We start from the raw sequence: 21,327 nt of genomic DNA on the forward strand, positions 1-21,327 counted from the left end.
CTGGGGATGCCAGGGGAGGTGAGATGTGCTCCCTGCCCTTGATGAACTCATACTCTAATGAACCCTGCCTGTAAGTACTGGGTGTTGCATAGGAGAAGCCCAGGAGTTGGCTGAGACAGGAAGGGCCTGCCAGCCTCAGAGGTCCAGGAAAAGGGAGGGCAGAGTCCAGAAGAGCAGAGATAATGTCCCAGGAGCAGGTGACACCCGAGTTAGCTCCAATGTAGGGCGGAGGCTATTTATCCTCTGCCCATGTCTACACCCGCTGATGAGTGTGTGGGTGGGTGTGGGGGCATGGGGAGTGGTTGATGGAGGCCTGGTTAGCACTTTCAAGGCTGTGCCAGGAGCCAGTGGGAGAGGCAGTCCCTTCTGCTTGTGTGTTACGCTCCCTAACCCTCTACTTTCGGGCTTTCCTTAGAGCCACTCTTCTCTTCCACTAGATGAAGACAAGATGAAGGCTCCTGAGGAGAGAAGGGGCCCTGGACCAGTGCCTCATCTCATTGCGAGATGATCTCTTTCCAAAGGGAAAGGTGCCCAGGAAAAACTTGGCTAGGAAAGCTCTGGGGATTAGGACGCAAGTGACAATGCAGGGGACAGAAGATCTCTTGATGGTGTTTACCAAGCCTGAATACAAAGACCACAGGTCAAAGAGCAGGGAAGAGCCTGACACGGCTGTGCTGGCAAGCTTCAAGGAAAAGCTGAGTGTCAGAGTGGCGGTGGACTTAGGCAGAAAGGGCTAGCGAGGGGAGAACGGGTAAGGCGGAAGAGCCAGGCTAAGGAGCCCAGTAGAGCCAAAATGGTCCAGGACGATGGGCAAGGGCATCCCATCCCATTGCAGCATGATGTGGAGGTCTGGGGGCAACTCTCCTATCTCTGTCTCGGTAATTAACCAGCCTCTGTGGCCTGAAGACATAATTACAGGCAAAAGAACTCCTTTGATGTGAGAATGTAGAATGAGTGGGGGAAAAGAGGGGCAAATAAAAGAGAGAGTGATCTTGCTTTAGTATGCAAACAATGTTGATGGAAAAACATCACCAAACACGCAAATAGGCCAAACAAAGAAACAAAAGATTGGAAAACAAGCCCCAGGATGAACAGGTACCCCAGATAATTTGGGCCCTTGAGAGCATCGTCACTGGCCTTGCTGGGCATTGCAAAAGGTCACTGCTTTTTTTTTCAAAGAGTTCACATGTTCTTATCAGGCTGGCTGAGTGCTCATCCCCTACCTGTTCTCTGCAGAAATTCTCAGCAAGTTTCCAGAGAGACCTGTTTATTTATGGAGTCAAAGCCCCGGAGAAAGTGAGGTGCAAAGGGTTTGAATGGCTCCTCCTGGGAAGCAAAGCTAATCGGGAATGGAGCTGAGCTTGTAACCCAGCATCCTGGATGCCTGTCCCATGATATAACCCCTGAAACACAACTCTTTCTGTTGAGGCCAACTTTATTAGAGAAATCTGTTAATTGGGGGATGGTGGGGGGAGAAGGAGAGAGCAATACGATGCTAACATGATTTAACACTTGATGGGCTCTGAAAAAAAAGAAGGAAGGGGATTTGAGCTTTAGCTTGGCACATTCATCGTTCCACATACATGTTACCAAAGTGAATATGTGCAACTATACTATATGTAAGACTCTGGGACACAATAGCACAGACTTTGTGAAACAAAAAGGCATTTCTCCTGCCTCCACTGTGTCTCTTGTGGTGCCATTGTCTGATGCTAAGAACTCACATAATAACAAAAAACAATGCCCCTATGATGGGGGGAAAACTTGATTTGGCACCGGCCGTGGTGTTTTCCATGGGAATGATGGTAGGGGCTGTGGCTGACTGTGGGAATAGTGCAAATCAGCACTTTTTTGTAGATTTTCTTCAAGCCATTGTTTATTTTGGCTTTGCTCAGATCCGTGGCCCAGCTTGAAGATTCCCACTGGGCTTTCTGAAGCTCACAGACCTATGAGAGATGAAACAGGGATAAATAAATAATTACAAAACACCCTACCCCCGCCCCTGCTCTCATACGTGGGGTGTGCCTGTCTAAGTGGGTGTGTATATACATGCACGTAGGTCACAGTACTGCATGTGTGCACATTTGGCCCATGCCACCAGGGAATTAAAGAGAAACCAAGGTGTTCTCTGGGCTTAGCTGGTTCATTGTCTCACTATCCTCTTTCATTTGGGGCAACGGAGACCAGGGCTGCTTCCCTTAAGCGCCAGTTTTTGCAGAACAACATTGGATAAAGCTCATTTGAAACTGTACCTTTCTAACGTCCTTAGACGTTTATAGACTTTCAAACATGAATAACTCAGGTTGAGGTTCCAACAGGGACAAAAAGTCAGTAGTTGTTCTGATAATGGAAGGTGAACTTTTATCTCACAGCTCTTAGGAGCTTCCACTCTACCCTAGCCAAAGGATGGAGAAATCAACGATGCAACCTTGGTCATGAGACGGAAAATGAGCACAGAGTGTGTATAGTATGATTATATTATGGTCTAAAATGTGAATACCTTGGCTTTAAAATGCCAATTACTGATTGTTCCTGTCATATCAGCAGCAGGTTATTACATTCTAAAAGTACATGAGACTTTCTCGAAGGCCCTGTAAGGGCATGTCTACTCTAAGTTTCACATAGTGAGTGTTTACAGAGAAATATACTTTCTTTTTTTTCAAAAAGTTTCCATTTCCAGTAAGAATCTTCCTGACAAATGTGTATGAAGCTGCCTCTGAGCTGGGTGGCTGGGTTGCACACCTCCAGGGGGCAGCATTCACTGTATCTTCTATGTAAATCGTCCCCCTAGAGGAGAACTCCAGGTGGCCTTGTAAGGTGACAAGACTTAGATGCGCTTGTTGCAGAGATGTTCTCCAACGAAGTGCAGAAGAGTCTTGTTTCCTGAAGCTTCTTCTTCCCTCAGAGGCATGTAGGGCACCCAGGCTCTTGTCTGGGTCTAGATTGGAAGGAAAAGATCTTATTATGGGCCAGGCGGTGTGCTAAGTGCAGATATGGTTTAATCAGCACAAGAATCTTATCAGAGGTTTCATGGATGGGGAAACAGGCCAAGAGAGGTTAGGGGACTTGCCCACGTTCACAGTCTGTATGCATCAGAGCTTGGACTTGAATCCTTCTCCATGGCACCCCCCAAAGGCCCTCAACTCTCCCCCTGACTCTCACTGCATCTCCCAGGCCTAGAAAGCACCCATGGTTCCTGCAGACCCTGACTGGGTGACACCAGCGGCGGTGAAAACAATGTCAACCAGGGTAGGGGTCTTCAGAGCCAAAAGGTGGAATCCAGCTTGGGTGAGGGGTTCCTGGGCTGCCACCCTGCCACTCTGTCAAATAAAAGGGAGCCAGGTGTGGAGACACCCCAGTGAGAGCTTTGCACAGCTGGACCAAGGCTGGGAAGAGGAGTGTGGAGAGAGATGCTTACATCTCCTCCCCCTTCCTGGAAAACACCTTTGCATTTGAAGGTAGAAAGAGTGAGTAAACCTGTAAGAGGGAGGTGGCGGCCTGGGGATTTCATGTGGCCCTATGAAGGGTGGGGGCCTCACTCTGGTGCCTCCGTGTGTGTGTGTAGGGGTGTGTGTATTGCAGGGAGGGAACTTGAGGTTACACGTGATTTTTGTTTTTTGGATTAGGCTTTTACTTTTTAAAAAAGTCATAGCAGCTACCATTTATTGGGGACCTACTGTGTGCCAGGCATTGTACTGACTGCTCTATGAGGAATTATTTTTAAGTGAAGAAAAAAATAGCTTAGTAGTTTGTTTTTATGCAGGTGCACTCAGAGGCATCGAGTACTTTTTCCATTATGCTTAAAATACAGCTCTCTCCACTGTGGTAAAATCTGGGGGGAGGCGGGGAAGGGTGCGGAGACTGGCAGGGGGCGGTCCCTGCCTCGCTTGTCTCCACCTTTTATTTTGACCGCTCGGATGGCGACAGGCTCGCACTAGGACCCAGGCGTCAGAGCGCCTCCGTCTGTCCTGTAGGTTCATTCAATCTCCCATACACACAGACCCACTGCGAGACCGACACACACTCACACACACTCAAACACACAACCGCACGCAGCGAGGCTCGGGAAGTCAGGTCGCCTCCTCGCCTCGGCGCCTCCTCCGCTCCAGCCAGCCGGTCTCCCCCGGGGCCCTGAGCTCGGCCGGGCCGCGCAGCCCCATCAAAGGACGAGCTCCGCGGACCCCGGTCCCTCCATGGGCAAACGCGGGCGGCCGCGCAAGGAGGCGCGCTGCGAGGGCGCGGGGCAGGTCCCCGCCGCGCCCCCGGCCGTGGCCGCGCCCCAGCCCCCGGCCCAGGCCGAGGAGCCCGCGGGGGCCAAGCTCAGGTGCCCCTTCTCGGACATTTTCAACACCAGCGAGAACTCGATGGAGAAGCACATCAACACTTTTCTGCAGAACGTGCAGATTCTGCTCGAGGCCGCCAGCTACCTGGAGCAGATCGAGAAAGAAAACAAAAGTAAGTTTGGGGGCCCCTGCTCCTCCTCGGCGCCCGGCTCTTTCTTCCTCGCCCACTTGAGCGATCCCTGTCGCCTGCTCGGCCCGCGTCCCCCTCCCCCCAACGCACACATTCAGCCCTCGGCAGTAAAGCCGATGACACTGGAGAAAGGACACGCACGCACAAAGCTGCTAAAGATGTAACAAAGACGAGAGGGGGGGAGAAGGGAGCCTGTCGGTGCGTCCGTCTGTCTGTCTCCCGGAGGCTGGGAGGACCGCCCGGCCAAGGAGCGGGGGAGTGTTGTTGTTTGCTGACAACTGAGCCGAGAGCTCATCTCTTCGAGGTCGCCTTTCTTCCTTTTTTTTTCTTCTTTTTTTTTTTCCGGAGCCTTCTCGGGCAGACAAGTGTTGTTTTTCTGTCGCTCGTTCCTGGGTGGGGTGGGGATTAGAAGCCGAAAGTTGGACACCGTAGGCAGAGCTCAGCGGTTCCAGAAAGAAAACACACAGACACACACGACAACAATAACAACAACAACAACCAAACAGCTCTCCACGGCGTGGGCTCGGGCTGGCTCGGCTGTGTTTCCCTCTCCTGTCCACTTTGCTTTTTTCTCCCCTCTCGCAACAAGACTGGGCTCAGGCCATCGCGTCCACGAATTCAGTCCCCTCTGCGCCTCTGTTGCCTTGGGGTGCCACCGCTCCCCCCCCCCCCCCCACCCCCAAGAAACAGGCTGGCAGGGCCAAGCAGCACCAGCAACTCGCCCCGGACCAGCCGTCTTGCGCCCGGGAAACTTGGCGAGGGGGACGCGGCTAGAAGGAAACTTTGGGATCTCGCAGGAAACAATAGTTGGGGAAGAAGGTGTGGGCTGTTGTGTGAGGTTTCTTTATTTTCCGGGAGAAGGCTCCCGAGCGAGCGCGCAAGGAAAGGAAGGCAGACGCCTTCCTGGTCGATTTCTATCGGCGCCCTCCCCCCCCCCCCCCCTCCGCCGCCCCCTCAGGTGGAAAGTGATGCGTTGTGTGTCTGTGAGTGTTGCGGGGGGCGGTGGGTAGCGGCGCTGGGAGCCCCACCCCAGCCTGGCCTCCTTTTTGTGTTTGTTTCATTTTTGCCCCTGCCCGCTAGGTCCCCCAGTCCTCCCCAGGCAGTCGACTCAGCGCCCTAACCGGGGCACGCGTGGTGCGGTGTCTACAGCACGGTGCTCACAAATAATAGCAATAATAGCTGCGAGAAGGGGGAAGGGGCTGAGGCAGATAGACTAATAGACTGACAAAACCAGGCTGTTTAATCTGTCCGAACAAGTAGGAAGATCAATGAGACGAGAGAGAAAAAAGAAAATGGTCCGATTGCAACGTGTCAGATCTTGCAACCTCCTCTCCCCCAAAACACAACAACAACCCTCAGACACAAAAACACCTTAGCTGACCGACACCCCGGGCCTCCACGTTTAAAGTAACCGAGTGTTGGCAGCACAATCGTGCAGAAGCTGTAAGGGGAAAACAAGGATTTGTGTTGGGAGGTCGGTAGTGCGTTCTTTTCTTTCTCTTCTGTTTTCTCGGAGTGCCTGGATTGCGAGAAAGGCGCATCGCCGGCCGTGTAGCTGAATCAGTTTGCGATTATTCATGGGGGTGGGGGAGGGGGGAAGTGTGCATTCGTCTGGAGGGTAGTTTCGGAGAAGCCAGAGATGATGCGGAGCTGGGTGAAGACGTGGTTTTGTTTGGTGTGTTTGCTTTTGTTGGAGGGGGGAGGGGCGCGATTTCTGTAGCTACCCTCTGCCCGGGTCCCCGGTTCTCCGGAGTCTGTCCCGTGGTGCCGGGTCTGGAGAGGGGTGCCCCCAAAGAGGGCACCTTGGCAGTCTGTGGCAAACCTGGTTTGCCCCCCCATCCCAGCGAGGTATCCTAAGGAGGAGGCTGGAGCTTCCACCGCGTTCCGCGCCCCCCTTCGCACCCGCAGACAATCGGAGACCTCCCCCCGCCCCCGGCCGCCGCCACCTCCTTGTTTACCCCGTGCCGGGGCTCCGGCGTGGCCACCAGTCACGTAAGCAGAGGGCCGGGCGCGCCGGGCCGGGCTGCCCCGCACGGGGCGGGCCAGCGGCGCCGAGCTGGGCTCCCGAGGTTGAGGAAGCCAAGGGGCTTCCTCTCAGTCCCTCTCCCGAGGCGTCCGCGCTGCCCGCCCGCCAGCCCCCAAGAGGGGCTCGGGAACCTCAGCGCCCCAAAGTCAACTTCGTGTGCGTAATCAGCCCCTCGGCCCCGCTGCCCCCCCTCCTCCGGCCGGCTCCCCGCGGGAGTATTTTTAGCTCTCTTGCCTCTTTTCGCCGCCGCTGTTTGGCTCTGCATGACGTGATGCCAACGGCCCCCAGATTTCCCCGAGAGCGTGGGGCGCTGCGCCGTGCCCGGCTTGGCTGCGGGGACCTCGCTCCAGGGCCTCGCCCCCTCCCCAACTGCTCATCCAGGCGAGGTCACCTCCAGCACCCACGGGCGACCATCCACGGGGCCCTCTATTATCTCCCCTACAAACAGGGGCGGCCCACGGGGGCTACTGCATCTCCCCCGCTCTCGGCTCCCCTCCCCCCCGCCCGGTCTGGGGCTCCTGCTACGGAAAACGGCGGGCCCTACAGCTGCCTCATTTTATTGGGGGCGCTTCTTCGCGCTGGCGGCGCTCGCCGTTGTTTTCTGCTCGCTGCACACAATGCCCGCGCGTCACGGCGGTCCGCGTGTGCACAGCAATAACGCGAATCGGGGGGCGGGTCGTGCGTGCGCCGGGCTCGGGCACTGCGGGTCGCTCCGCGCGCGCGGGGCTTGTTTTGCTTCAGAGACCCGCTTTCCGAAACGCTTACATCATTCAGTTGTTGGGGGGAGGGATGGGCATCGGGGCGTTCCGATAGGATTCCAGCATTTCCCAGGTCCCTGGTTTCGGGGAGAAAGCAAAGACTCTAGCTTTTTAATTATGATGATGATGGGGGGGCTCGAGTTTTGTTTCTTGGGCAAGTTTTTTGGGGTTTTTGGGGTTTTTTTAGGTCACTACTGCAAAGGGCATTGGTTGCCGGCTCAGGTGCACAACCTCCCAGCCTTCATTTCAGCCAGTTCCCCAGTAATCACTTGATCTCAGTTTCTCCGCCTCCTCCTCCTCCCCCTCCCAGCTAGAGACACATGGTTTCCACATGGAGACAAACTTCTTTCCTCTGACTGGACTTGACCTAGCTGCGTTGTTCAGCCAATCGGCAGCTTCCGCTTCCTCTGACGTCACGCGTTGCTGAGGCCGTAGACCCGGGGGTGGGGTTAGGAGGCAAGCCAGAAAATCTCTGGGAGCTGTAGTGCGACCAGCCGGTACAATCGTTTCTTAAAGGGATGCTCTTCTCCCCAGAGACGGGTGTCAAGCCTTCATTCTCCATTTCGGGTTCTGCGAGACCTTCCCGAAATGCACCGATAGACCCTGGTCACGAGTTCACGCTTCCGTTTTTACTGTTGTTTGTAAAGTACTTTCTTGGCAGGAGCTTGCCTTATTTTCCATTGTCGCCAGAACTGCTTTTCTTTGCCTCATTGAGGTTTCCTTACTAGGAGTGCTCACCAAGTTGTGGCCACAGTGCTGAATTATTCTCAGTAGATATGGTGGCTTTTCTTGGGGCTAGGGGGTTCAAATTAAGTTACGCAGGATTGACCGTCTGCTCTGTGCAAAGCAAGGATTCCCTAGGATAGGCAGGTATATTCTACTGAAGTTCCAACTGATGTGCTTCCCTAAGTCTCTCAAACTAAAGGACTCCAGAAATGTTAATCCTGGAGACTGTGACCCTGTTGTCACAAATTCAGAAATTATATATAAATAACCTCTGGCATCATCACCTGTATCCATTTGGGGTCCCGTGGAGGGGTGGCAATTTAGGACTGATAATTAGAAAATATTTACTTTCTATTTTGAAAGGTGAAAACAGAAAGGGAAAAAGAAAGAGATTCACAAAGGGGTGTTCTGTGCGTAAAAGCCGTTTGGCAGGCAGGTGGGAGCCATGGTAACAGGTAAGGTTTAGAGGACAGAAATGGCCTTCCCAGTGTCTGGGGAAAGAGGCATTGAGGGCAATACTTGAGATAGAGAAGAATGATTAAATGGGAGTAGAAGTCATGGGTTGCTCTCTGGAGTAGGTTATTTGTGTTGGAGGGTGAGGTGGTTTCCTAGGGGCATAGACAGGCCAAGTAGCAGCCTCTTCCTCCTGATGGAGGAAGCTGCTGCCCTGTGGTGTCATTTGGCCCCACCCTACCTTCCTCACTTAATCTCCTCTGCTCCCATCCAGCAGGTCCGTCAGCAAGCAGGCTTTACGGTCATGCCTCTGTGCTTGCCACAGACTCTTCCTTCTCTCTGGAATGCTCTCATTCTCTTACTCTCCTGGGGTTATCTGCATCTTACCCACCCTTCAAGACCTAGGTCAATTCCTACCTCCTCCGGGAAGCCTGCCCTGGCTTTTTCTTAAGTCAGGGTAGTTGACAGAATGAAAGCTGTACAGTCACCCAGAGCAGGGCCCAAATTCTTCCTTCGCTGCTTACTGGCTGTGTGACTTGGGCACAAGTTACCTAACCTCTCTGAGGTTCCATTTCTTTTTTGTAAAATGGAGATAACAATAGCACCAGCCTCACATCATAGCTGACCAGCTAAATGAAGTGCTCCCTTTAGACATTTAAAGTATTTGGAATATAGTAGGTGCTTAATAGTCACTTCTCTGAGCTTTGACAATCGCTACCATGCAGTTCTCTACTTGCTTCCTGTGCATTAGCTTTATCCTCACAAGGAGATGCTTAGCATCTTAAGGGAAAAGATCACCTACAGTATTTCAGTATATGTTACTGTTGCATTTAGCTTACCACATACATACACACATACATATACATACATACATACACCCATACATACATACACATACATACAGTAGACACTTAATATACATTCTTTGATTGGTTGGATTTGTCATTTACTGGCTATGGCACAGTGATCAGGTTCAAAGGCCAGGGGACACATGACAGACTTTCTGAAGATTTGAAGAAGAGTTGGAAACACTGATCTCTTCCCAGGAGGGAGGACGTCTCCCATAATCAACAAAGACTGTTCTTGGGCTGTAAAGACCAGGACCTGCAAGGAGATGGTAGGTCAGGACTGGAGAGCTGAAGCTGCCTACTGTCATCAGCTGTGACCCTGAAAACGAACCAATTATTGGCTTAGAAAGCAGAGGACTAGGGCAACTTATGCTAAAGTTGAGGGCTTTGATGGCAAAATGTTCAAGCAGGTCACGTTTCTCATAGTGGGCATCTTATGATTCATTCATTCAGTCCACAAATATGTATTGAGCATCTACTACATGCAGTTGCTTTTTTCGGAAAACTCTGTGGGTTGATTTATGGTGGGAATGAGTAGGGTATTTGTTTTTGGTGAAGTTATGTAAAGAACATTCTGAAATCAGGCTCTTATTTCCTCTGCATCCTAAATTATGTTCCCCAGATTCAACCTTTTTTTCCAGTTTTAAATATGATATCTGGCCACTGGTAAATGCCAGAGGTAGAGTTTTGAGGATATTGTTGTGGCTTTCATAGTCCCAAAGCTCCCAGGGACTGGGTACCCTGTGGAGAGGACCCAGGGAAAGGGGGAAGTGCCTTGGGAAGTTGGAGAAGCTTCACTGAGCCATTCCTGGTTTGGGAGGAATAACGAGGCTCCATCAGTTCCAAGGCAAAAACAACAGCTGCTCAACTACCTTCCCTCTCTGACCAAAACACTGTCCCACTGACACACCCAGAAATGGGGATTTTCATCTGAGGATAGCTGGGCAAAAGTCTGGAGGTAAAACTGAAGGAAATTCAGAGGGTTCCAGCATGCAACAGCAACTAATTCCATTGCATAGTATCAATACTGACCACCATTTATTGAGCACTGACTCTATACCAAGCATGGGGCTAAACATGCACTCCTCCAGTCTTCACAATGACCCTGTGATATGTGCAATTTTATTACACCCATTTTATGGAGAGGGAAATCGAGGAGAAGGGATGCTGGGTAACTTACCCAAAGGTCACACGTTTAGTAAGTGGCAGAGCTGAGTTTTGAACCTAGGCCTCTGATTCTAGAATGACCCTGTGGTCTTACCCTATAGTACATGTGTACAAATTTTATAGCCAAGGAATGAAGTCCAGAGAGGTGAAATGACTTGCTCAAGGTCACTCAGCAATCTGAAGCAGAGCTGGTGTTGGAAACACCCTGTTGACTGTCCAAGGTCTTCCTGCAAACACCCTGCTTAGAAAAGGTTTAGAAGTGAGGCTGGAGACAGAATAGCCAACCAGAGAGGTTTTTTTGTTTTTCAGAGCTGTTCAACAATCCTGGCCCTAACTCAAGTTTAGGCTCCTAGGAAACACCACCCTCCTCCTGCTGCCTTTCCCGAGTCTGTCCTCTGGGCATAGTAGAGGACTTGGGGCTGTTGCTATGGTACTGGGGCCAACAGCAGGTTCATCAAAAGCTGGGTCTTTTGCCTTTTTTAAAAAAAGCCCGGCCCTACAGAAAGGAATTGGTCACAAAGATTTTCATCAGTCATTGTGGCTTGTTCTGTTTTAGATCCCCCCTGCCTCTGCCCCACCCCCTCCTCCCTTCCACCACTTTCTATAAATACAGTTAGATAAATATTGATTTAAACTGGGTTTCTTAGAGGAGACGCACATGTTGCCCTGGCCTGGTCTTCACTTAGATACCACCAGGATGCCAGGCCTGACACACCTAACCCCCGACAGCTCTGGCTTCCAAATGACCCGTTTTGGGGAGGTGAGTTGTGGTTTTGTGGCTTTTGAGTTGAAAGAGAGAGACAGAAAGAGAGAGAGAGAGAGAAGTGAAAAAGCAACAACCCAGCAAGAAATGGGAATCTTCTTGCAGAGTGAAGGAAGCAATTTTCAGCAGGCAGAAATGGGGGGAGGTTTATTGCAGTCTGCCCTTCTGAACCATTCTTTTCTCGTTCCCATTCTTCCTTCCACTCCATTTTGGGTTTTGTTTTTTAAAGGAGGCAGGTGGTAAGACAGAGCATCAGGGCCAGAAGGAGCCCCAGAGGTCATAGAGTATCCATCATCTTCATGATACAGATGGGGAGGCTAAGGCTCAGAGAGGGACTGTGGCTTGCCCAAGATGACACAGAAGAGGCAGAACCTGGTCCTTTTGGGCTGTGTTCCCTGCCGTCTGACATGAGAATGGGTTCCAGGCAGAGCCCCAAACTGGGCTTTTGTTTTACAGGTCAGGTGCTCATAAAGTCAGCAATTCTCAAACCTGGTTTACTGATCCTAGGGTGTGTCCGGTTATTGCAAAGATCACTGCAACATTCTCAATAGTCTTTCAAAATGAAGCTAATTTGAATTTGTCACGTAAAAAAATTATTTTCTTTTACATTTTTGGGGGGACTGGAAGGAGCCCAAAGGCCGTGACAGTGACAGGCTGGCTACCTAAGCCTTCACTGAGGAGGAGGAATTCAAGTCTTCCTGAAAGGGCCTCCTTCTGGGGGACCTCTGGGCTCACACTGGAGAGAGACAGAGAGACAGAAAGACAGAGAGCCTTCAGTTCCCCAGGGACAGACACCTGCTCTCTGGCTCTTCTGCTAAACTAAAGGGAAATAATTGTCTCTCAGATCATTGCCCCTGAGTGGCCTGGCTGGAGGTGTTAAAGCTGTCAACAGCTGACTTGATCTCTCTGACCCCAAATAATGGGCATTTGCCACCTCCTCCTGAGCTGGAGGCTCCTTTGCTTCCTCATCTTGGCAGAATGCTGTGCCGGGCCCCTTGCTTGTGAAAGATTTTGAAAGTTTAAGTGACCCTTGCTTTGAGCAATAAATCTCCAGGAAATATATGTAAATAGGATCCCTTTTAAAAAAAATTTACAGAAACTCTGTTTAAAAGTCCTTTGCGGCAAATACTTTTTTATAAAATGTGGAATTATGTTGCATGCCAGGAATTCTCTCTAAATTTGTTCTGTGACTTTGCTCCCTCATCCATTCATTAAACTGGCTTTTAAGGAGCACATACTGCTTTATGTCAGGTACTGTGCGAGGCCCCGGAGCTACAGTCCCTGCCCTCATGGAGTGTATACTCTATTCCAGTGCCAGGTTTTAGAAATTCAGTGGTCTTAAAGTGAACCGCAACAATGTGGGGTTGCATCTGACTTGGGCTTTGTGTCTTTGGTTCTAGCCATCATTACAGATAGAACAAAACTTTATCTTAGGCTTCCAAAAGGAATAGTAATCCTCCCCTCCCTGCACCCCCTCCCCATCCCTTGCTTAAAATCCTTTGTGTTTTGTATTTGTCCTTGTAATTTTCACAGATCTAACCTTTTTTCCCCTCCTGCTGAGGAAACCCAGGACCATAGAAGCAGCCTTGTAAATAAACACATTCCACTCTCGGTTCTTTACCGATTGGGGCATTTTGCACTTGGAGGATTGTCCATGCCAGTGTTCCTACCAAGCCCGCTCTCCCATACGACATGCCCTTGGCCACATACCTCTAATATCCAACTCCAGTGTCTGCTAAGGAAATTTAAACACAGCAAAATTAGAAAGATAAACACAGTGTCCTGAGGGAGAGGGAGATTGGGAAATTCAAACTAAAGCCAGTAAAAGAGGATTTGGATTCCCTACTATTTGAGATATTTTACTCTGTATCTTTATTGCCATTAGCAAGGATACTTGAATAAAGATGATTTGGGACTATTTTAATACTTTTGTATTAAAATGGAGGGCATGCCCAGGGCTGCTGTTTCTGACTATGGGTGGCAATGGGACCTCGTGTGGCTTTTATTTTTGTTGCTACAGGGGACCAGAACTACATTATGGCATCGTTGTGTCGACCATCCCTACCATATTTATTGACCCCCAAGACTCTGAGCCTTGCCTACAACCTTGTTTCACTCTTTCCATCAGCTATAAAATTTAGCTTGATTCAACAAATAATTTCTTTCTTTTTTTTTTTAAAGATTTTATTTTTCCTTTTTATCCCCAAAGCCCCCAAGTACATAGCTGTATATATATATTTTTAGTTGTGGGGCCTTCTAGTTGTGGCATGTGAGATGCCGCCTCAGCGTGGCCTGACAAGTGGTGCCATGTCTGCGCCCAAGGTCCAAACTGGCAAAACCCTGGGCTGAGGAAGCGGAGCCCACGAACTCAACCACTCGGCCACGGGGCTAGCCCTTCGATTCAACAAATAATTTCTAAAACCTGCCGGGAGCCAAGCACTGTGCTTGTTGCTTCCAAAGTGCATATGTATGTATGGTCTCCAGTTCCCGTTCTGTATTCCAGTGTAAGTCATAGACAAATAGAGACAATGAATAATTCTTGTCGGTCTTTTGGGAGTCTGATAACCTGTCCCCAAGGGGGCTGCTGATAAGTGCAATGTCTTCTCTATTTTCCAAAGGAGTAGTGATAATGGTCCCCTTTTACTGAGCAGTTACTATGTGCCAGCACAATGCTAATTCTTTATAGTAAATCCTCACAACCATCCAATAGAAGGGCACTAATATTATCCTCATTTTATAGATGAGGAAAGCCTTGGTCTTAGCAAGGCTGACTAACTTTCCCAAGGCCACATACTAACAAAGAATAGAACTGAGACTCAAACCCAGGTTTCCCTTTCTTCCTAGGAGACTTTAAGGCTCTGGGAGAAGCCTCAGGGAGCAGGAGGCAATGGAATCTGGAATGTTTGAAGTCCCGGCTGAGGGTCCCCTTGGGGATGCCTCCCAGGAGTGACTTCCTTTACTTCTCACTCATCACAGAGTAGAGAGAGGGCAACCAGAACCTTCCGGGGCTCTTTGGGTGTTGACACTGAAGCCACATAAGGTGCCTTTTCTGGAGGGTGATGGTTTAGGGTGTTGTTGTTTGCACGTGCAGTACCACCTTGCCCAGCACCCCCCGGAGAACTCACCCAACCAGTAGGGCTCCTGCGACTCTGACGCTAGGGTGTCGGGGGTGTGAATCCACACCCTATCAGGCTGTACTAGGTTTCCTGAAGGTGCCCGAGCTTGTAGGGCAACTGGTCTGGCTCATACTTGGAGCCAAGGGCTTTTGCCAGAGAAGCCAGAGGAGAGAGGCAAGTGTGAGCTGCAGAGATGAGCTTGAGGCCCTGGCTGCCACTGTGACAGTGTGGGCCAGCTGGTTTCGGTCAAACGGCGTAGGTCCAACCTCTTCCTCTCCTCGATCGAGATCTAGGAAACAAGAGTGATCTTAAATAGAACTGGGTTCATGTCACTTACTTGTTTAAAGCCTTTCAATAGTTTCTTTCCTGTCTCACTTAGAATAAAATCCACATTCTTTTCATGGCCTTCACCCTGACCGTTTAGAGTGAGTATAGTCTGAAGATGGTCAGCCTTGGCATCCGCTGGAAACTTGTCAGAAATGGGACCCCCAGGTCCCACCCCAGACCTGCTGAATCAGGTCCAATCATCTTTTACTCCAATTTCCAGGTGATCTGTGTGCTCATTAAAGGTTGAGAAGCTGGCGTAGACAGCCCTCATGATTTCCCTGATCCCTCCACCCACCTAAAGCTACCCTTCCCCATTTACCATTTATCCCTTCTCTTACTTATCACAATGTACAATGATTTTACTTGCTTATCATCAGTCTGTCAGGCTAGAATGCAAGCACCCTGAGGACAGGGACCATAACTAGTTTTGTTAATTATTCTATCTTCAGCATCTGGTTTAGTGCCCAGCACATAATAGATGCTTAAGGAATATTTGTTGAATGAATGATGAATTCTCTGCCCTTAACCTTCTGACCTAGTGTTTCTCAGCAAGGGAGCTACTGATGAGACAGTTTTTCTTGTGCAGTTTAGTCCGAATACTGAAGGATTTAACATTCTTGGTTCCCACTCACTAAATGCCATCAGAGCCCCCCAGTCATTGTGACACTCAAGACACTCCTACACATTTCCAAAACCTCCTAGGGGATGGTATTACCTCTGATTGAGACCATTGCCCTAGCCAATTTTGTTTGACCTTGTCCTATTGAACATACCCTGATGTATGGTGTGGGGTCCAAGAGTTAGAAAATCCATGTTTGAATCTGTTCACTACCTATATGACCTTGGGCAATCACTTAACCTCTCTGGGCCTCGTCTGTGACACAGGGATCTCAGAGGTGTGCTGAGGATTAAATGAACTGGCTGTACAGGCAGCAACGTGCAAAGAGTTGGCTCTCATTACTACATGGCAGCTAGTAGGCAAATAGAGGCATATTGTTCTAGGATCTCTGGAAAACCCCAGAATCCTAGAATCAGAATGCTGGAACTGGAAGAGATGGCGAGATCACCGATGTCTTTGGGCAGGCAAGGGCCTGGCATTTTTATTCTAAATGGTGTACCTGAGGCTGAGAACTCAGCCACAAGGCAGCAGGGCTGGGTGTGTGCTTTAGTGTCCAGGGCCTGCCTGCACCTAAGAGTGACCTCCACAAGTTTCTGCTGCCTGGCAGAGAGGGGTGATGCCAAGCGGTGGGGGCAGGGCAACCCTAGGCAGGCTCCTGGTAGGGGAGGGAGGGTTACCCAGGGCTGTGGCAAGAATGTGGGGCATCCTTTTAACAGCAAGGGAAAGCCTCTGGCAATCTTTTTTTTTTTTCAAGGTTTTAAAATCCAGTTGCATCTGACATTGAAAGAACAGGTCATTGCATCCAAAACCTGACAAATGCAACAAAAAAATTACAGTATATTCTTGCTTTTAAATATAGATGCAAGCATTCTACACAAAATATTAGCTCATGGAATGAGCAGTGTTTCAAAATAATAATGTACCACGGCTGACCAGGCTATATGCCAGAGATGGCTGAAAGTCACAAAATCTGCTGGCATAAGTGATTATAACCACAAATTAGAGGAGAATACTGTGCCACTACAGCAATAAATGGTGAAATGTCATTGGAAGAAAGTATTCGGGAGGGCTTGCTAATGAACGAGAAGACTTCCATACAACACAGATTATTTACCTGCGGTGGTCTTTTAATTGAAGTTGTGCACTGAGGTTGTGCCTGTGGCTTGTGGTCATCATTAGCAGAGGAGTTGATTCTGAGGCCAACCTTTCCTTAGGGAAGAATGAACTTTGAACAGAAAACAAAGGCAGGCTTTGGATCTCTTTGTAATGTAACTTGATCTTGATATTTAAAGGATTGGGGCTCCACAGATTTAAAAGACCAGAAAACTTACTCCACTTCATTTATTTATTTATTTTTTAAAACACAAATCAACCAGAAAAAGAATGATGGAGATGGGTAGAGAGCACAAGAGGCTGTAGGCCTGAGTTCTAACCCTTGCTCGTCAGTTTGACAGCTGTGTGGCCTTGGGTTAAGTTACTGTACCTCTCTGAGCCTCAGTTTTCTTATCTGAAAAATGGAGACTGGATTGAGGAATAAGCTTGAGGACATAAACTTCTATGAAATAAACCATGAAATGTTATTTGGGGGAACATTCGCTTGACATGGCCCTGGCAAAATCCTCCTGATTACCTTATCGGTTGCATCCCCAAGTGGGGTGCTCCAGAGTAAGCAAACCTTCTTAGAGGTGCATATTAATTGAATCCTGCAATGCAGATTTCTTCTTGGATCCAAGTTAATGCAAAAAAGAAGGAAAAGGACATTCAAGATTAACACATCCATTATAATCACCGAAATAGGCTGCTGTAATAAGGGCTATTTAATAAAATCTAAGAAGCCCTTTTCTAAGGGGGAAGAGAGAGGCTAGGATGGAAGTCAAGTGCAGCTGTTTGAACCTCTGCCAGTGGCCTGAGCTCACCAGAAAACTGAAGTTAAAAAACAACAAACTTCCAGATTCAGCGATCTCAGATTAACACTGCCTCCCCCTGCCGTTCCCTCCTACCCCCACGTTCTTTTTTCCCTTTCTCCCCAGCTCAGGCACCTGGGTCGCTTGGTGCTTTTCCGTGTGGCTGGGATGTCAGCCCGGCAGCCCTGGCGACTGGAGCCCTGGGAGGCGGCAGCTACCTCTCGTGTTTAGCATTACGTCATCTTTTCTAGACCCAAATTTATCTCGGCTGCACACAGACCCGCAGCTCTGAGCTGCCACTGACTTGAGGAGAGCTTACGCATGAAGTTAGGCAAGGCTGACTCACTGGGCAGAGGGAAATATTTTCTGCAGCTCCTCACGTTTCTGGGCTCTGAGGGGAGAAACGAGGAGGATGCTGCTATTGTCATTTTGGGCTGGAGGATGCAAAGATGTGTAACTGTTATGATTCTGATGTAGGAGCTCAGAACTCACCCTACCCTGTCTCCAACCTTGATTATTTGAAAACCCCCATCCTTAAAGACAATTGCAGAAAACACTGCCCTGCACGGTAAGCACTTCGCAGTTTCAGGGAAGTTCTCTTAAGCACCAGGTGTCACTAACACAGTGACTTTGGACTTGTAACTTAACCTTATGGTCCCTTCCCTTCTTTCCGTCTCTCCTGTCTGCAGAAAAGATATAACACAGACCAGCCTCCTCCATTGTTCATGAATCTGCAATAAATCATTTGGAAATTTGCAGGGAGTAAACTGTGCAGGGAAAGGACCCCGAAGAATCAAGAGCTTTGCCTGCTTGCTCCAGAAGGCGATTATCCCCATTCTGGCTGTGTTATAAGCCTGAGGGACTCCGGGAGTTTTTTGATCTTCAAATGAGACTCCCCTGAGAGAGATACTTTAGAGAGAGGACAGAATCAGAGACTGTGGGTCAGATTCCAGGTTCTTTTGTTGGTAGACTTTGGAAGCCTTGCTTTTCCTCAGTTTCCCCATCTGCATTTGTAGTACAAAGTGGATTCATCCGAGCAAAAGAAAGGCCATGGCTGCCTCTGGGTTCCTCCAGACAGGGACTGGTGCTGAGGGATGGTTTGTGGGTAGCATCACTCCCAAGGCTAGAGCCCCAGACTTTGTGCTGTGGGCGTCCTTTGTGGCCAATGTCCATGCAAGAACTCCAAGAGTCAGCCAGAGCAAGGAGAACCTTCAATTGCTGTTAGAAAAGGCTGGCTCTTTCTGTACCTAAACCAGCCCTGTAACACTGCCCACTGTCCACCATTACTATCACCTCTCCTCTTCTTGAACATATGCAGGTGGCCTTTTGGTGACTCTTGCCCTACTTTCCATCTCCTCATCTCCCTCTTGGCCGTGGCTCTAAAAGAAGGGCTGGTTAATTCATCTGGAGGTCAACTGTAAAAGGCCAGGCATGTGCACCAAGCATCCTGCTTTCTCTTAATAACCTGCTAGGGCTTCTGATCTATGGATTTAAACTCATCTCGAACCCATGCGTATCTTCAGTTTGTACTTTTTTTCTTGAATGCATGTCACATGGTTTCCCTCCCATTGGGTAGACTTTTATTTGTTATAAAACTACTTCTCTTAAGTTCCTGGGGTAGCCTTTAGCAATTTAGGATCTAAAGCTTTAAGGGATTCTGCAAGTGGCAGAAACTAACTTTCAACCTAATAATTTGTACCCTCAACTAACAGATGTTAGTTGGTATTTTCTTTTATATAATTCCATTTCCCCTACCCAATATGTCCCTTGTTGAGGGTGGAGGGTGGTTATTACCAACACCCTATGGGAAAGCCCAGATCTAAAACAACCTAGCCAACAGCTGAAAAAGCACAGTCCCTGTTTCAAAGCCTTTACAAAAAATTAATTCTCCTGTGGCTGTGAACACCTCTCATTTTGGGTCTCCCTGCATTTGATGGAACATCGGTTTGGTTCTTAAATGTGGTGCCAACTGTAATATTTAAAAGGGCTGGCAGAATTTTGCAGCTTTTGACCTCACTGGAAATCTTGTTCACTTTGAAAAAAAAAAAAACCAAAAAGGGAGAGGGTGTTAAAATGCAGCATGAAGCCCATGACATTTTCGAAAATAAGATTTCTGCGCTGAGATGTTATTTTCTGCGGTAGCCACTGGAATGACCACAGAGAAGGGGAAATTCTCCCCTCACCAAGAGCTTCCTGTTATTTTGCATGTCCACCAGCAGGTTAAAATAATCAGGGTGGGAAAAAGTTATGGATGTTTATGCAATTCCAAGCTTGCTCCTAGAGCATTCAACAGTTTTGACCCTCTTGCCCTTCCTCTCTCTAGACCATTGATTCTCAGCTGGGGGTGATTTTTTGCCCCAGGAGACATTTGGCAATGTCTGGAGACATTCTGGGGTGTCACATCTGAAGGTTGGTGGTGTGCTACTGGCATCTAGTGGGTAGAGGCCAGGGCTGCTGCTGAACATCCTGCGATGCACAGGTCATCCCTGTCACCCCCAAGAAGGAATTATTCACCCAAAATGTCAATAATGCTGAGGTTGAGGAACTCTGGTCTAGAGCTGAGGACTTGCTAGATTGAGGACTTTGAGAGTGGCGGTGAGGGTAGCTATTGGCAGTCTTTTAATGTGGTCCCTGCTCTCTTTAACTACTGCTTTCAGTTCCCTCTCTATGGAGGAGAACATGAGAGGAAACAATCCTCATAGCTTCCAGTTATTGAGTGTCATGTGCTAAGTGCTGGAATTATTTAATCATCACAATGAGCCCTACTGACTATACACTCCTGGAGAACCGGGTTCATGCCTGTTTCTCTCATTAGGTACACATTATGTCTAGTACGGCGTCTGGCACATGGCAGGCCCTCAATGTTTGGATAAATGGAGTAATTATATCTATTTTATACATCAGGAAAATGGGGCCTGAGAGCCCACACAGCTAGTGTAAGTAGCAGAGTCAGGATTTGAACTGAACCTTGTGTGACTCCAGCACCAAATCACTTACCCACTGAATTAGATCCTTAACTTGCAGCACCAGAAAGGGTTTCTAGCCTCTAAAATCCTTACTGAGGGGCTGAGGGAGGAGAAAGGAGTTTTAAAAAATAAGATTAAAAAAACCCTACTTCTGTGTGGAAACTGAGGTGGAAGAAGGGCCTTATGGAAAGCCCTCTCTGGCTCTGATGGGATCAGCCCTTGTGTTTGAACAGTGATTTCGGCTTTTCAAATGTTTCTATGTGTGCTGTCCGAGCAGCGCACTTTGCAGATGGGGAAACAGGCACAGAAGTTAGATAAGAAAGTAGTAGTAGATAGAGGAGTGGAACCTGGCACTTCGGATAAAGAATGCTGCAGCTCCTGGGACCCCGCCGGGGCTCGCTGAAAAAAGGGCTTCCCAGGAGAAGACTCACAGCTCCGTCAACCCCTTCCCTCTCAGAAGCCAAGCCCAGATAACCACTTAGTCTTTCCACCCGGGAGAGGGAAGCCGAGCCGGACTACATCTCCCAGCGGCCATTGCGGAATTCGGCAGAGGGCAGGCGGACTGGAGCGGTGTGCGTACTACGACTCCCGGCGTGCAGGGGGTGGCGGGACTACATTTCCCAGGAGGCAGAGGAAGGGGCGGGAGGGGGCGGGCCGCGGCGCTGCTCCCGCCCCTCCCCCGTGCTCGTCCTGAGAGGTAAACAAACCGCGCGCGGGCTGCGGGCGGCGCGGGGCTGCCGGGGCGGCGGAGAGCTCGCCGAGCCGCGGCCGGGCTGGCCCGCCCGCCGGCCGCACATGTGCTGGGGCGGCGCCGGACGGTAGCCGCCTGCGGCGCCTCCTGTCGGCCGGGGAAGGGAGTGCGGCGAGGCCCCGGTCGCCGCCCGCGGGGCCCATGGAGCGGGTGCGGATGATCAACGTGCAGCGCCTGCTGGAGGCGGCCGAGTTTTTGGAGCGCCGGGACCGAGGTAACGGCTGGGCGCCGCCGCCTCCGGAGCCCGCGCGCCCCGGCTCCGGGTGGAGAGGGCGGTGCGGCGGTGAGGGGTGCGTGTGAGAGGAGGTGCGTGTGAGAGGAGGGGTGTGTGTGTGAGTCTGTGAGGGGAGGGGTGCGTGTGAGGGAAGGTGCGTGAGGAGGGGTACGCGTGTGAGGGAAGTGCGAGTGTGAAGGGGTGCGTGTATGAGGG

At 49.8% G+C, this 21,327-nt stretch overlaps 1 protein-coding gene across 2 annotated transcripts in view; it reads left to right on the plus strand.

Annotated features, from left to right (window-relative positions):
- Window positions 1-3,998: 3,998 nt before the first annotated feature.
- The window catches only part of MXI1 (MAX interactor 1, dimerization protein), an 81,100-nt gene continuing 63,771 nt past the window's right edge, over window positions 3,999-21,327 (plus strand). Inside the window, exon 1 of one of the 2 annotated variants that reach the window (XM_046652432.1) lies at window positions 3,999-4,455. In XM_046652432.1, coding sequence (XP_046508388.1) covers window positions 4,194-4,455 — 262 coding nt within the window. In that variant the 5' untranslated portion in view covers window positions 3,999-4,193. Of the gene's footprint in view, window positions 4,456-20,845; window positions 21,112-21,327 lie in introns of those variants that run through there. The other variant, XM_046652433.1, reaches the window with a different exon arrangement.

The sequence above is a fragment of the Equus quagga genome, chromosome 2 (assembly GCF_021613505.1).
Source record: "Equus quagga isolate Etosha38 chromosome 2, UCLA_HA_Equagga_1.0, whole genome shotgun sequence".
In the NCBI taxonomy this organism is placed as follows: domain Eukaryota; kingdom Metazoa; phylum Chordata; class Mammalia; order Perissodactyla; family Equidae; genus Equus; species Equus quagga.